The sequence below is a fragment of the Hemicordylus capensis genome, chromosome 15, assembly GCF_027244095.1.
Source record: "Hemicordylus capensis ecotype Gifberg chromosome 15, rHemCap1.1.pri, whole genome shotgun sequence".
NCBI classification, from domain to species: Eukaryota; Metazoa; Chordata; class Lepidosauria; order Squamata; family Cordylidae; genus Hemicordylus; species Hemicordylus capensis.
The window spans coordinates 19,799,732-19,815,387 of NC_069671.1; the positions used below are offsets into that span (position 1 = coordinate 19,799,732).

The 15,656-nt window shown below is 61.0% G+C and overlaps 2 protein-coding genes across 9 annotated transcripts in view; one reads left to right on the forward strand and one right to left on the reverse strand.

Moving 5' to 3' along the window:
* Positions 1–5,937, forward strand: part of GIT2 (GIT ArfGAP 2) — a 30,165-nt gene extending 24,228 nt beyond the window's left edge. For all 5 annotated transcript variants that reach the window (XM_053279924.1, XM_053279927.1, XM_053279926.1 and 2 more), the window contains 2 exons: positions 1,673–1,736; positions 2,782–5,937. In XM_053279924.1, the coding sequence (XP_053135899.1) occupies positions 1,673–1,736; positions 2,782–2,994 (277 nt within the window). In that variant the 3' untranslated portion in view covers positions 2,995–5,937. The remainder of the gene's footprint in view (positions 1–1,672; positions 1,737–2,781) is intronic.
* Positions 5,938–6,972: 1,035 nt separating this feature from the next.
* On the reverse strand, positions 6,973–12,862 carry TCHP (trichoplein keratin filament binding). Of its 4 annotated transcripts, none has more exons than XM_053279049.1 (13): positions 12,709–12,862; positions 11,931–12,142; positions 11,307–11,517; positions 10,912–10,968; positions 10,587–10,655; positions 10,277–10,450; positions 9,790–9,902; positions 9,320–9,386; positions 8,953–9,128; positions 8,547–8,628; positions 8,261–8,446; positions 7,651–7,794; positions 6,973–7,323 (listed from the first exon to the last, which is right to left on the reverse strand). In XM_053279049.1, the coding sequence occupies exons 2-13, from the start codon at positions 12,119–12,121 to the stop codon at positions 7,291–7,293; spliced, it is 1,503 nt and encodes a 500-aa protein (XP_053135024.1). In that variant the 5' UTR covers positions 12,122–12,142; positions 12,709–12,862; the 3' UTR covers positions 6,973–7,290. The 4 variants fall into 4 exon arrangements, with proteins under 4 accessions (XP_053135024.1, XP_053135026.1, XP_053135022.1 ...); XM_053279051.1 differs by lacking the exon at positions 12,709–12,862 and adding an exon at positions 12,687–12,706; XM_053279047.1 differs by lacking the exon at positions 12,709–12,862 and adding an exon at positions 12,594–12,698.
* Positions 12,863–15,656: the final 2,794 nt, after the last annotated feature.

Here is a 15,656-nt window from a genome sequence, read left to right on the forward strand (position 1 = left end):
CCTGAGAATCCTTGTTGCAGGGAGCCCTGCTCTGCTCTGCTCTCCACTTCCTTGGAGTGTCTTTTTCTTCCCCTCCTTCTTTTTAAAAACTGTTTCTGCTGTGGATTGCGCTGCCCTCCTTGGCGCAGGGACCTCGAGGGGGGCCCTGCCCATGCCTTGCCACACGCTCTCTGCTAACAGAGCCTTTTAAAGTGGCGATTCTCTTCGGTTTAGCAGGGGGAGAGCAGCAGGCCCTCTCTGACCCCCAGCACAGCATCCCCCCTGTGGCTGTGGCTGGTGTCTGTGCTTTGTGTTAGACTGTGAGCCCTTTGGGGGGACCATCTTGTTTCTCTTTCTGGGCAAACTGCTTTGGCAACTTGTGTTCAAAAGTGGTGTAGTAGTAGTAGTAGTAGCAGCAGCAGCAGCTTTAGAGTTCTGTTGTGTGGAGAGTCTCCTTGCCTTGGCCTGACCCAATGAGAGAGGGAGGAGTGCTGGTCTTGTGGTCATGAGTATGGATGGTCCCCTTTGTGAAGCGGGGTCTGCCCTGGCTTGCATTTGCATTGGGGCCACTGCCTGTGAGCTCTGTAAAAGAGACTCCCCTGAGGGGATTGGGACCATCACTCGGTGGCAGAGCATCGGCCCACCTACAGGCAGAAGGTCCCCGTTTCCCTCCCTGGCGGCAGCATCTCCAGGTAGGGCTGGGAGAGACTCCTGCCTGCAACCTGGGAGAAGATGCTTCCAGTCAGTGTGGACCAGCCCTGCTCAACTTAGCCCCGCCCCCCAGCTGTGTTTGGACTACAGCTCCCATAATCCCTAGCAAGAGCCGGGGATTGTGGGATTTGTAGGCTCACATCTGCAGGCGGCTCGACGTGGAGCAGCCCCGCTGTAGACAGTCCTGCGCTAGATGGACCCAGGCTGTGGGTCTTCTGTCCCGAGCCCCTTTCCTGCATAATCGCTCCTGCCCTCCGTGTCGCCCTGTCGCTCTGCCTTGTCTCCGATGCCTGGCTGCCCCCTCGAAAACTGACCTGCCTATGGCTTGAGCTTGGGAGGGGGCCTGGAAGTTTGTGGGGATGGGGGGCAAATCCGCTTGTGGACTAACTCAGATGGTTAACGAACTGCAGAGAAGACGCTTTCCCCGCCCTTCATGATTGCATCCCTGCTGGCAAGATCCAAACGCTTCCCTTTAAAGGGATCACTGCGGGGGGGGGGGCACTCTCTGGAAGGACATTTATCCCCCCACTGACTGGACTCCTGAAGCTTCCGCTTCTCTTCTTTCTCCTCCCCGCTGCCCCGCCAGCAAAAGCGGCTTCCCCACCTAGCATGGAAACCCCGGAGAAGGCTTCTGCTGCCCAAAGATTGGCCCTGGAGGGGTGCAGCCGTGCCCCTGGGCCTTGCCCTGGGGGAATTCCCGTCCCATGGTCCAGAAGGCCGTTGAAGCTCCCCAACCGGACCCTGTGCAAGTCCCAGTCCATGTCCACAGGGCGTGCGCTGGAGAACTTCCCGGTGGAGTCTGGCCTTTGGGGGTTCTGTGGCTGGCCTCAGGGAAGAGGGAGCCTGGCTGGGTGGGCCCCCCTCTCCTCACTTGCTTTGCCTCTGGAGCAACTAACTCCGCCTTTGGCAGTGGGGCAGGGGGCACCCGCGCATGTGCCCCAGTGTGGAATAACGGTCCGTCTGTCTGTCTCTCTCCTTGCAGCTATATACCCTGCTCAGAAAGGATCCACATAGCCGTGACGGAGATGGCTGCCCTCTTCCCCAAAGTGAGTGGCTGTTTTGGGGAATCAGGGGGCGGGGGGGCGGGGCAGGCTCAGGATGGGACGGGGCGTGTCCCGTTTGCCCCCCCAGTGTACACTCCGGCCGGGCGCTGCAGTGACTCCTGGTTCCCCGAGGAGTGTCCGGTGACACATCCCTGGCCGTGTCCAGAGGTGACTCTGGCAGGTCTAGCAAAAACGATTCTGTGAGGAGGTGTGAAGTGACTAGAAATAGCTGGAGAAGGGGCCCCCTGCTTTGCCCTCCGTGTTTTCAGAGGAGAAGAGCCCTGCTGGGCCAGACCCAAGGCCCCACTTGTCCGGTATTGTTCCGGGGGAGCCCATGAGCAAGAGCCCCTCCTGCCCAGTCGCTGTGGGGGGGTGGTCTGTACCCTCCTGCCTGGATGGATCTCCTCCTCCTCCTCCTCCTCCTCCTCCTCCATGGATTTGCCTAATCCCTGTTTAAAGCTGTGCCGACATCTTCTATGAAGAAGGGGGAGGAGAGCTGGTCTTGCGGTAGCGAGCATGAGTGGTCCCCTTTCCTAAGCAAGGCCTGCCCTGGTTTGCATTTGGAGGGGAGGTGATAGGTGAGTGCTGTCAGACCTTCGTCCTGGGGGATGGTGCCAGAGCTCAGAAGGTCCTGGCAGCATCTCCAGACGGGGCTGGGAAAGACCCCCGAGCCTGAAACGGTGGAGAGCCGCTGCCAGTCAGTGTAGACAGTCCTGAGCGCGATGGGCCAAGGGCCAGAAGGCAGCTTCCTCTGTGCCTAAGGAGCGCCCTCTCTCCCGGCATCTGCAGGCCAGTAATTTTATTGGGTGGCCCGGCATCCTGGTGGGGAGAAAGCCAATGTGTGTGTGTGGCTCCACGTCTTCCACACCATGCCTAATTTGGCAAGCCTCTCTTGTGTCCCCCCCACTAGTCGTCTAGGGAGGTCATTTGCATTTCTTCTCTGCATCTCCCCACCAAAGTCTGTGGGGGCAGACAAGCGCTTGGGCCCCCGCGCCTGTTCTTCTGGGCTAGCGTCTGCTCCCTCCCTCTCCCCCCCCCCCCCCGCCAGAAGCCCAAGTCGGAGCTGGTGCGCACCTCCCTGCGGCTGCTGACCTCCAGTGCCTACCGCCTGCATTCCGAGTGCACCAAGGCGCTCCCCCCAGAGCCCTGCCCCACGGCCGACATCCAGCTGGTCACCCAGCAGGTCATCCAGTGCGCCTACGACATCGCCAAAGCCGCCAAGCAGCTGGTCACCATCACAACCAAAGAGAACACCAACTGAGGCTGTCTGCGGCCGTGTCTGGCCAGAGGTCGGCTCGGGCACTTCCCCACGCGTGTTTAACGTTTCCTACGACTTCTTGCAGGAATATTTAAGGTGGTGCGTTTACCGGTTGTTTTTTTAAAAAAGGAACCTCAGTATTATTGTTCCCCCCCCGCCCCCGTGCATGTTTTTTTTCAAAAAAGAGACTCCCACCCAGCCACCCCCAGTTAACGTAACCCACTGCCTTATTTTGTGCCTGTATTTGCCAGTGTGTCGGGGGCGGGGGGTGCCTCGGGAACGTGCCTGGAGCCCCAAGACCAGCTCTTGCCGGTCTTCTGAATGCACCTCTTGGGATCCAGGGCCCCTACCCTGGACTCTGTGATGCAGCAGGACGCCTCAACCACTAAGGAGCACACACCACTGGCCCCGGGGCCCACAGTGAACTCTGGAAAGGGGGAACCCGCCCCCACCCACCCCCACCCCCCCGCCAGCCATCCTGAGAAAAGCTTCCCTCCTCGCCTGAGCAGACCTCCTGGGCTGGCTCCGAGCGGTAGGGGCCCCTCTGCCCGACACACGGACCCCCATTCTGTGTGTTTCAGTGGCCTGAGCACTGCGGGTTGTTTTCCAGCCAGGGAAGAAGCAGCTGTGAGCGGGTGGCCTTCTCCAAGCCGGGAAGCTGAAATCTGGGGCCTGAACTGGCCGGCCCTGTGCTCAGGAATGCTGTTGCCCGGGGCCACCAGTTGAGCTTGTTTGCAACTTGCCTTGGACCAGGTGCCCAGGGACACCGCAGGGCATCGCTGCTGGGGCCAAGCCCTCGGGGGCGGAGGGGGTCATCCCCTGGCCGCAGGACAAGCTCCTGCCGGCAGCCCCTCCCCACTTCTGTCTTGCACCCCTGCCATCGGGGGGGGGGCATGGCCACTCCCTGCAAGGTGGGCCGTGCTGCTGTTCCCAGTTGGCACGCCCTTCAAGCCCGGGCTGGCTGCTTTCCCCCACTTTGCACTGACCAAGGCAGCGACAGCAGCAGCCGCCAGCCCGCCCTGGAACGAGGCATTGGCGGCTAGCAGCAGAGTGGCCACCAGGCCCCTCCTCCAGAACGGGGATCTGGGGGGGGGGGCGGACAAGCTCCTAGCAGCCCCTGTGGGGAGCCAGCTGTGGGAGAGCCAGCGGGAAAGAGGGGGTGCGGGGGGAGTGGGCATCTGAGCCCCCGAGAGTCAGGGTTGGGGGGCAAGCCTCTTGCAGGCCCCCAGACAGGAGTGCTCAAGAAGGCAGCAGCCTGAGGACAGCTCTCCCCCCCCCCCCCCGGCCGGGCCCCTCTAGCCACACGCCTGCAGGCAGCCCGTCCTCCCCACCTTGGTTTGGGCCTCAGAAGGCCCAGGAGAAGTGGGGGTGCATGGAGGGCCAGTTGGAAGGAAGCAAGCACCACGGCTGACTTGTTGGCACAACAACAGTGTGGCCTTTCTGCGGAGGCAGTGGCCTTGGGTTCCAGTGTCCTGGCTTTGTGGCGCTTGAGTCAGAAGGAGGTCGCCTTCACTCTGGCCAGAAGCCATCAGGTTTCTGGACTGTCCAATTGCCCACGAGCCAGCGCCACCCCCCGTGTTCAACGCATGTATAATCGGTGTACGGTGGGTGTGCAGACGGATCTGAATGCATCTGTGGCCACTCCCCTCTTATGTTCAGTGTCTGTACACTTGGGCAGCAGCCTGTCCCCAAGTCCAGCTTTTAAAACGAGTGCATCCACAACTGTCCACAAGTACACTGACAAGAGGATCGACACAATCAAAGTCCTGTTTGAATAAGGCTTGACTCTCTCTCTCTCCTCCCCAGTTGACCCACTAATATTTCAGGGATATACTGCCCTTGACCATGGAGGCTCCAGCACAACCAAGAGCCCATGAAAGAACTCTCCTTCCCTCGCCTCAGTCAGTAGTTGTGTGAAGTCACCTGGCTCTCTGGTGTCTGTCCCCATGTCCAAGTGCAGCGTGAGTTTGGAGCAGCAGGTCAGCCGGCTTCTGCTACGGGGCTCTTGCCCATGAACTTCCTCTTTTGCTCCGTTTGGCCCAAGAGCGCAGCCGGTGAATGATCTGGGGCCAACTCTGTCTCGGTTCTTCGCTGCTGCTGCCGCTGCCCCCCATTTGTAGAAGCCGTGGGGCAGGCTTCCCTTGGGTGGGGTGGGCCACTGGCGCGCCCCATTTCCATGTGAGAGGCTGTTGCCAGGAAACCACGGCTGGGCCTCTTGGTTGGCGAGGAGGCGGTAGGGAGGGAAGCAGGTGTGCGGAAGACCACCAGGCTCTGGAGCAGGGGCAGGCAAGCTTGGCCCTCCAGCTGCTTTTGCTCAACTACAACTCCCATCACCCCTGCCACCATTTGTGGATGATGGGAGTTGTAGTTGCACACCAGCTCCAAGGTCTCCTCCTGCTGCTCCAGAGCAAGTGGGCCACTCGGGGGGGGGGGGGCAATCCGCAGCACAAGGCAGGTGTGGCCAAGCGCCTCTCGGGGATCTCCAGGGGGAGCCGTGTGGCCGAGCGGGGCTCCCTCCCCCTCCCGGGGGCCCAGTTCCGGTCAGGCCCCTTCAGGCCTCGGGGTGGGAGTCTGCAGGGCCGCCTGGGGGCTGGGCTGGCTGCAGAGCCAGGAGTCCCACAGCCCAGGGCCAGCGGGTGGGGGTGGGGGTGCTCCCGTGCTGGAGGCCGGTCAGACTCATCTGCCCAGCCCCCCCCCCCGGGAAACGGGCTCCTCTGGGCGGGGGGGGCGGCTGTGTGGAGGGGGAATATCAGCAGCCCAAGCCCAGGAGGGGTGTGTGTGTGTGTGTGTGTGTGTTTTTAACCTGTTGGTATTTATATATATTTTAAAAAGTGCCATAATATTGTTGGATGCTGAAATTACCTTGTAATTAACTATCTTTTTAAAAAGCATTGTAGTATTTTTGGGTTAAAAGGAAACAACAAAAAACCAGCTCGAACAATCCTCTCCCCTGCCTCTGTCTGTCTCTCGCCTCCTTTCGGAAGTCCCCTGCAAACGGAGGGGGGCTGCCCAGAGTCGAGGGTGCTGAGCCCTTCTTGGCCCAGGAGACCATACTCAGGCTCCCCAGACGGTGCCTCTGTCATTCCACTGAGCAACAGCCGACTGCTGCTGCTTCTATACCGCTTTTCAACAAAGTTTCCCAAGAGGTTTACATAGAAAGAAAGAAAGAAATAACATGGCTCCCTGTCCCCAAAGGGCTCACAGTCTAAAAAATAAATGTCAGGTAAACACCAACAACAGCCACTGAAGGGATGCTGTGCTGGGGTTGGAGAGGGCGGGATGCTCACCCCTGCTGACTGAGCAGAGAGACACCTTTTAAAAGTGGTGATCTTCTATTGAGCAGGGGGAGCGCAACGGGCCCTATCCAACCCCAGCACAGCACCCCTCCAGGGGCTGTGGCTGGTGTCTCGCTTATGTTTCCTCTTTAGATCGTGAGTCCTTTGGGGACCGAGGGCCATCTTACTCATTGTCTATTTTTCTCTGTAAACTGCTGTGAGAACTTTGTTTGAAGAGCGGTCTATAGAACTATTTGTCGTAGTAGCAGTTGCTCTCCCTTGGTAACTATAAGAGAATCGCCACTTTTGGAAGGTGCCTCTTGGTTCCGTCTGCAGGGGCGTCTTGCCTGTGTTGTGTCTCCTGCAGGCGGAAGGTGGTGGCCGGCAGGGCCTGCATGGGCAAACCCACTGCTCCCCGAGGGCAGTTCTTCGGCAGCAGAGGTGTCCAGCTTCAGCCCTCCTGCCAATGCCTGGCTGAGGGGAGTCCCAGAAGAGCCAGAGTCCCACGGTGGGCAGTGGCCGCTCACAGCACCATCGGTTGTCTACACCCTTCTGCCGCTCAGGGGCAGGATTTTTTGCATCTTCATGGGGGGGGGGGGAAGCACCAGCTTCTAGTAACACCAGCTAGCAGATAACTTATTTTTCTTTTTTTAAAAGAGAGAACACAACTTTATTGAGCTTTTTAACTGGACAGCAAATGCCCAACCCCACCCCCCACCCCCCCCCCGCAAGATGCTCTCGCTGCCCTGCCTGCTCTCCCGGAGGGACGTGGTGGGGTGGATTTGTCCCTCTCGGAGCTCCTGCGTGCCATTTCTGTGCCTGCTGCTGGGGGCAAAGGGTCGAGCCAGCCTGGCTTGTTGGGAAGAGGCTGATGGCCAGACCGCCGGCCTGTAACTCGGGGGAGACGCAGTCTTCCAGGGACCTCAGCACAAAGCTGGATTCTTGGTTTTCAGGGCAACCCCAGCCGGATGCACCCACTAGACGCCAATCCCTCTGGACAGGAAGGCAGTGCCCCTGCTGCCCTTTAGGTCCAAGCTGTCCTGGGATAACTGTAGTTCTAGAAAGGAGAGAAGAGGGAAGAAGTGCTCTCCGGGCAGGCCCAGGCCAACAAGACTCCCGCACGGCCCTTGCCCTGGGGAAAGAGCCCTCGCGGCCAGGGGGGGCTCCAGGCAAACTGGGCCCTCCAGCGGCTGCCCAGCTACCACCCCCAATGGGCTGGCCCTCGTCCCCAGCTCTGTGGCCACCCAAAGGCTCGGGCGCAGCCATTTGGGTGACCCCGGCATGGCCAGCCCAGCAAGCTCAGAAGGCCCCCCCACCCCCTGCCCACAAGTGGCTGACTGTCCTTCCAGGAGGCCCTGAGGGTGGTAGATCTCCCCCCCCTCACCTGGTGGCGATAGCCCCGCTCCGCCATCCGCCTGGCCTCCAGCTGCTCCTGCTCCTCGTGGTGCTGCTCTGCCCACCTGGCAGCCGCCTCCTCCTCCTGCAGCTGCTCCCTCTCCTGCTGCTGCTGCCGCTGCCACTCTGTGAGCTGAATGGGGGGGGGTGCGTGGAGGAGATGGTCAGGGAGGGGAGGAGGGAGCCCCACCCCACACGGTGCACTTCCCATGGAGCACCCCCCCCATGGCCCCTCCCTGGCTTTGCCCCCCTGCCTCCTCCTGCTTCTGCTCTTCCTGGTCCTGACCTCTCAACCCCACCTTTGATGCTGTCCCCACAGCTCTGGATGGGCCTTGAACGCCTCCCCTCTGCCTCCCCTGCATGGCCCTGCTCCTAAGCCCCAGCTGAGCACAGGGCAAGACCGTCCTGCTGTTACAAGGAAGCGGCCTGGCCCTAGTTCTGGGAGCCAGTGGAGAACATCTCTCTCTTGGCCGTTGCCTCCAGCATTCAGCCCAGGACAGCCCGCTGTGCCCTTGGCAAATTGTGCCACACTGGAAACCAGCAGCTGCTGCTGGGTGGGTGGGTGGGTGTCCCTCTCCCTCTGGCCTGGGAAGCCCCACCTGGGCCTCCAGCTCCGCCTTGCGGGCAGTCTTCAGCACGGCCTGCTCCTCCGTCTCCCGCTGGGTCAGCTGCTTCGCCTCTTCCAGCTCCTGAATCAGCTGCTCCCGGCACTGGACCGATTCCTCCTGGGCCTGCCTGTTCCGCTCCATCTTCTCCTGGATCTGGCCCGCCCGCTCTGCCAGGACCTGTTTGGAGCAGGAAGATGCCGAGAGATGAAGCCCAGAGAGACAGGCTGAGGCTCTGGCCGGTGGCACAAGCCGCCGCTCTGCCGGGAGGAGACCTCACCTCTGCCATGAGCCGGTCTCGCGCTTTCCGCTCTCTCGCCCACTCCTCTTCTCGCTTGGCCCACACCTGTTTGGCTTCTTCCCTGGAGAGTGGAGGGGGGGGGACCAGAGCAGGAGTTGGTGGACATTCAGCCGCCGGAGCACAGCCGCCGCTCATGCTCTTTCCCCACAGAAGTCCGCGCCCCAGCTGAGGTGGAGTCGGCAGCTTTGTGGCAGCCTCGGAGAGCAACAGCCAGGAGCCAACTCCCTGTCGGCTGTCCGGGAGCTGTGGGACCTCCGCCCCAAAGAGGGAAGGAGAGCTGCCTCTGTGTGTCGCTTTCCGAAAGGGTGGTCCGACCTCCCTCTTCGGAGGTGAGAAGCGGACAGTGCAGCTCCCGCCTGGCTCCCTCCGCCTCGCCACCTCTCACCTGAAGACGGTCTCCAGCTCGGCCTCCCTCTCTCTTTCCAGCTGCAGCTGCTTCTCAAGGACCTCCTTCATCCAGGCCACGGCAGCCACAGCTTGCTCCCGCCGGAGAGTGTGGAGGCGCTGGTCCTCCGCTTCCGCCTCCTCCGATAGGGCCAGGAGGATTTGCCTGTCCTGCTCCTGGAGGGGAGGCAAGGGAGTGGCCAGGCCGCTTTCCCCCAAAGCCCCTCCACCACCACCACCACCACCCCCGGAGCCCAGCACTTGAGCCTTGGGGCGGCAACCCCCGCCCCCCAAGGCCTGGACCACAAGCCACCTTAAGGGGCCCCCGGCCACTCGCTCTCTTGATATGGGAAGTGGGACCAGCTTACCAGCTCTTCCTGGACCTGCTGAGCCCGTCTCCTCAACTGGCCGTGATACTGGTGTTTCAGGAAGCGTCTGGGGGGGAAAGGAGGTGCAAAGGAGCCCCAAAGTGAGGGCCTGGGACCATGACGGGGCTGGGCGGCGGCCCAAGGGCAGGCTCAGCGCTCCGGTGCTGAGCCAAGGCTCTCTCTCAGCCCCCGGGCAGCAACAGCAGAGCTCAGCCCTGGGACAGAGGAAAGAGCCCCTCCGTGCAGAGTGAGGCCTGCAGCAGAGGGACTGGCCGGTGGGGTTCCGTGGCAGAAGGAGACCAGCCAAGGCAGCTTCCTGGGTCTTCAGAGGCGAGCCCGGCTCTGTGGGCCCGCCACTGACAGAAGCGGGAAGGCTGCCCCCCAAGGCCAGTCTCCAAGGAGAGAAGGCTCTGCCGGGTGGCTGCCAGGCCAGCAAGGGGCCCTCCCTGCCAACCCCTTCCTCCTCCTACCCCAGTTCCCTCTTCTTCCGCGCCTGCTCCTGCTGCTTCCTCTCCGCCTCCAGCGCTTCCAGCTCCCAGTGCTGCTTCCGCAACTTCGCTTCTTCTTCCTTCAGCTTTGTGGCCTGATGGGGAGAGGGGCCCCAAACCCATCACCACAGCCGCCCCTGCTGCAAGGGAGGCGCTGCCCTCCGCGGCTGGGAGGAGCAGCCCCACCACGACCGGCAGCCCTCAGGCACAGCCGGGCCCTCCTGCTCTGCACCAAAGCAGCTGTGGCAGCAGGCCTCCTTGCTCGATGGGGGCTGGGGGAAGTCCAGGGCCCAGCTCCCCACGCACCCTCCCGGCTCCAGCATACTCGCTGGGAGATCAGGAACCACCAGGGCCAGAAACACGGCAGAGGATGGAGCGGAGGCTGCACTCCAGCCTGGACCAGCCGCCTCATCGCGACCCTTCCCGTTCAACTCCCTGCTGCAGAGAGGAGGAGGAGGAGGGGGCCCACCTCCACCTCCCGCAACTTGAGCTCCTCCATCTGCTGCCACAGGAAGTCGGCCTGCTGCTTCTCCTCCTGCTTCCGCTTTTCCGCCGCCACCTCCATCCTCTCCAGGGCTTCCCTCCGGGCGGCCTCGTATTGGTTTTCCACACGGATCTTCTCCTCCCGTTCCGCGGCTTCTTGCTTCATGGGGACCCAAGAGAAACGCTGGGCTCAGCTCAGGCAGGGTTAGGTGGCCAAGGGGCACCCGCCCAGGGCAACTCCAAGGAGAGGCACGTGTCCCGTCTCCGCTGCTGCCCCCGGCCAGGCTCCTGCTCACCTGTTTCTTCTGCACCAGCTGGTCCCCCCAGGCCTCCACCACGTGCTGCTTGTGCAGGTCAGAGCCAACCTGGAGAAAGGAGTGGCAAAGACAAGTCCGTTTCCTGGGGCAGGCTGGCCGCTTGGTTCTAGCGAACCTACTTCGGGAAGAGGGAGGAGGAGACCCACCTGCTAGGAATGATAGAATCTGCACAGAAACCAGCGCTGTGCTCTGTGCTTGCATGTTGCAAGCACCCTCGCCAGGGCACGGGCCCCTGTCCTTGGGGCAAGAGTGCTCTGAATCGTGCCCAGGCCGGCCAGCCCAGCAGCAGAGGCCCCTTGCTCACCTGGCGGAGCTTGGCGCTGTTGTTTTTCCAGCACTCGTGCAGAAGCTCCTCAGCAACCTGTTTGCAAAGCAGAAAGAGGCAAGTTTCACTCCGCTGGGGCCGTGCGGCATAGCCACGCTGATGGGCCACGGGGAAACCGTGCACACAAGACCCTTGTGGGAGGCACAGATGTGCCTTGCCACTTCTGGAAGGGACCGATGCCAGCATGGAGATTATTGGGGGGCGGGGGGGCGGTTGGCAGCAGCAGGAAATATCATCTGCTCAATCCCATCTCCAACGCTGAGCGGCTGCCCCTGCGGTTTGGCTCCCCAAGGAAGAGGCAGCGAGTCGGACTGAAGGACAAGCCCCTTCCCGCTGGGCATGAGACCAAGGACCCCCCCCCCCCCGGGAAGGACCTGCTTCCTGCGCTCCTCCCTGGCGGACTTCAGGGCTTCGCTCTTCTCCCTCATCGGGCTCAGGCCCGCCTCCTTGCTCAGCCGCAGCTCCCGCAGCTCCTCCGCCAGCATCTCGCGCTCCTCCAGCAGCAGCTTCTGCAGCCGCCGGCGCCTCTGCTCCAGGCTGCTCTGCTTCTCTTCCTTCTGCTTCTCGCGGCGATAGGCCTCCATGCTGCCCAGGGGGCGAGAGGCAAGGACGCAGCTGAGGGCAGCGCCAAGGCCAGGCCCATCCTGCGCTCCCAGCATGGCCGCTGGCGCTCCGAGTCACTCCCTTCCCTGGAGATTGGTCTACGGAGATCGGGGCTGCAGAACTCCAGCTCTCCAGCGGCTTTTGGACTACAACTCCCATCACCCCCAGCGGCCAGTAGTCAGGGGTGATGGGAGTTGTAGGCCCACCTCTGCAGGAGGGCCGAAGCTGAGCCGCCCCGAGCGAAACCCAAGCCTGCTTTCAGCAGCCCTGGAGGAGCTCGGCCCCAACCGCCGCTCCACCTCACCTGGCGTGGGGAGAAGCGGCAGCCAAGCCGCACCCCCAGGGCCAGGGCATGCCTGTGGGGTGCTGCGCCGCCCTCCTCGCTCTCGCCTCACCTTTGCTGGTAGGACTGGCGGGAGTTCCACTGGGCCTGCTTCGAGCTGTAGACGCCCGACTGCTGGAAGTAGCGGCTGTTCAGCTCCCACTTCTGCCGGAAGCGGGCCTCTTGCTCCCGGTGCCGGGCAATCTGCTGCTCCACCGTCCTGCAGCGGCTGCTCCAGAAGGAAGGGATGGTGGGCAGCGCCATCGCGGCGGGGAAGCCGTGTTCCTGCAGGTGGGAGGAGGAGGAGGAGCGGCCGTTTAGGGTGGGCAGGGAATGCCTCTGCCTGGCTGGTGCTGCATCCCCTCAAAGCCAAGGAAGGCAGCGGCTTCCTTCAGAGTTCTGGCTCTGGCGTGCCGGCAAAGACAGCTGAGCAATGCAGCCCTGCAGGGCAAAGGCTCCAGTCCCAAGCAACACCCACCCCACCCCCTGCCCAGTGCAACTTGCACGGGAATTCCAGGGTAAGAAATGGCCACTTTCCCCAGAGGGCTTCTCTGCCTCCCTGCACATGTCTCCTCCTTGGGAGCAAGTCCCACTGAGTTCCACAGATCTTGCTCCCAGGCAAGGCTGCCCGGGCGCAGAGGCCTCCCGCTGCCCCCTGGGGGGGGGTCTAGGTCCCCCCTCCGCCGCTCCCCGAACGACCCCTGCCCGCCAGCGGCCGGGTGCGCGCGTGTGTTACGTCACTGCATGACGTCACCGCCAAGCCCCGCGCCGTGACGTCATGGCCCTCAAATTCCATATTCCGCCCGGGCTTCCAGTAGATCTTGCATGCCTCATGCAAACCGGCCGCCTACCGGGTGCCTGGCGGTGCGCTTGTGCTGGGCGCTAACGGCTGCTTCCGGGCCCGCCGGGCGGCTCCATGGCGACACTTCCGGGTTGGGCTACGGGGGCCGCCGAGGGCCAGCAGGCCTCGGGAGGCGCGAAGGGGCGGCGCCAAGCCTGCTCCGGTCTCGGAGAGCGGGCGCCGTAGCCGGGGCGGCCGTCTCTGCGCGTGCGCGGGGTTGCAGGTTCGCCCTGCCTCCCCCCACGGAAGGCACGGGGCTTATTTTTGTTTTGCCCTCCGGGGGGGTTAACGTACCTCGGTGGGTGGGAGGCAGCCAGCCCTCCTTCCAGCCCAGTGCGTGGAAGAAGCACGCCCGGGAGGGCAGAGGGCTGGCAACCTCAAGCCTGACCCTTAGCAGCCCCCCACCCCCCAGGCCTCGAGGCCAGGCCCAAGCTTGCTAATTGCACACCTGCCCTGCCGCCTCATTTGCTCCACCTGGCTTCTTTTGGGAAGCATGGAAGGCTGCAGTCTGCTTGGGAACAAGTCCTGAAGCCTGTTCTGGTTCAACATGCTAAGGACAAGTAGCCTCTAACTGTCCCTGGCCTTGGACATGAAGCTCCGACCGGGGCCAAATCCAGCTGTGAGTCACAGCAGCTCCTCTCCACCCAAGGAGCAAGAGAGGGCAGCAGGAGCAGGCCTCTGGGGGGTCCATGGGCAGTCAGGACCCTACCCACCCAAGGCTCCCAGCTGTACCATCCAGTCGCAAACTTCCCACCCCTCTGTCCGGTGCTTCTGACAAAGCAGGCCATGCAAGCTTTTGTCATCACCAGTCTACTCGTCTTTACAGTGTTTCCTGCTGCTGGGCTACTACAAGCTATAAGCCTAATGGGGGGGATAGAGTTGCAAACCGGATGCATTTTTAAAAGTTGGTATTCTCATAACTGGCAGCATGACGCCTGCCCTGTAAGTCAACCTCTCGGCATGAATTATTAAGGCCGGCCTGTTGCCCTGCAAGCAAAGACAGAGCGCCTGCCCTAAATTAAGAGACCCGGATAATTATTCCGCATGCACATCTTTCTTGTGCATCCCTACAGGAGGACTTCTGAGCCGAGGGTTTTATCCTGACCAGTCAGTCCTGCTCTAGGGATGCCCAAGAAAAATATTTTGTATGGGCTGTGTCTGTGTGCATAATTGGCACTGGCAAGGCAGAGATGTGAACAAAAAATGGGAGATGTGTTTGAGCTGTCTGATTTGGCATTCTAAGGAGGAGGAGGAACCAACAGGAACATAGGAAACTGACTCATACTGAGTCAGATACTTGGTCCATCTAGCTCAGTATTGTCTACACTGACTGGCAGCGGCTTCTCCAAGGTTGCAGGCAGGACTCTTTCCCAGTTCCCAGCCCTACCTAGAAATGCTGCCTGGGATTGAATCTGGGACCTTCTGCATACAAAGCAGATGCTCTTCCGCTCAGTTAAGGCCCCATCCATGTGGAAACTGCTGTCTCCTGAGTCAGACCAATGGTCCATCTAGCACAGTCTTATCTACACTGACTGGCAGCGGCTCTCCAAAGTTTCAGGCAGGATTCTCTCCCAGCCCTACCTAGAGATGCTGCCAGGGACTGAACCTGAGACCACCGAGCCATGTATTCTGAGCAGTGCCCAGTTTCTCTAGAATGAGTATGAGGGCTCAGACCTGCTGGGCTGACCCGCCCTCTGCCCTGGAGTGCAGGGACTGGTGGTTGTGGTGGTGCCAAGAAGGCATTCTGCATGTGCTCAGGAGGAGCACTTTATTTTCCTTTCCCGGCAGGCCAGAACTCAACCAGAGGTTTGCAATGGAATCTTCATCCAAGGCCCATGTGTAAACTTCAGCTGCTGTTCTGGCCAGCCCGAGGACAGCCTGTCTCTCATTTTCAAAGGTGGTGGGGAGGGACTTCCATTCATGAGGCAGTTGCACTCTGCATGCACTCAGAGGCATGTTATTATTCTGTCACACACATGAATAAATGGAGCTGCCTTATCCTTGGTCCCTGCTAAGCCTTTGGCTAAGAGTCAACACTGACTTGATGGCACTTGATCGATCGATCAATCAAGCCTTGGGCCCCGGCTGGTAAGAACGTTTCAGGGTCTCGGGTCAGGGTTTTATCAGCCAGCTATCCCAACCGCTTTTTAAAATGCCATTTGAACCTGGCACCGTCTGCGCTACGGCTCCGCGTGAGTTCCCAGACTCCGGCTCGGCATTCTGGCAACCGTGGCTCAGCCCCTGCCTATGGACTCAAGGCGACAAATCTGGTTCCCTTGAGGAATCTTCCCTTTCCAATGTCAAATGCCCATTCAACCCTCACTTAAACTTGGAACAGATAATCTCTTCCCAGGCCTTCACAACGGTATTGTAATCCAGTTGGCATGCATTATTTAACGTTGCTAAATTTTTTATGCAGATCAGGCATCTTAATTAGCACATAAGTCGCCCCAGCCTGTTAGATTGGGCCGATAAAACTCAGCCAGAAACACGTACACGCACGTCTTTGCTTCCCTGGCGGGGGAGATTTAAAGCAAGCCTCTTGCCCTCATCCTGCCCTGAGTTACACAAGAGCAGGTCCTCCTTCAGGGCCTCTGGGGGAGGCTGCGATCCTTTGGGGCTTGATAAGAAAGCCGGGGTGGTCCTTTGCTCTTGCCAAAGCAGAGGGGAAAGAACAGGACGGGAAATTGAGACATTCTCTAAGTCCCCACACCCTAAAACTGCGTCACTGCGTGGTAGGGGAAATGCACTCTGCCCATGCGCCATGGCACTTTATTCTTTCTGTGCACCTGCCTCCTCCTTGCTGTTAGAGCAGACCCATGAGAGTAGAGCAAAGGCTACACTGTCGATGGGCTCTTCTTGGTCTGATCAGGCAGCCGGGCAGAGGCCTCTGGGGAGGCCACAAGCAGGGCACAGCTAGCAACCACCTTTGTCCACCTGTCCCCCAACAGGTATGGC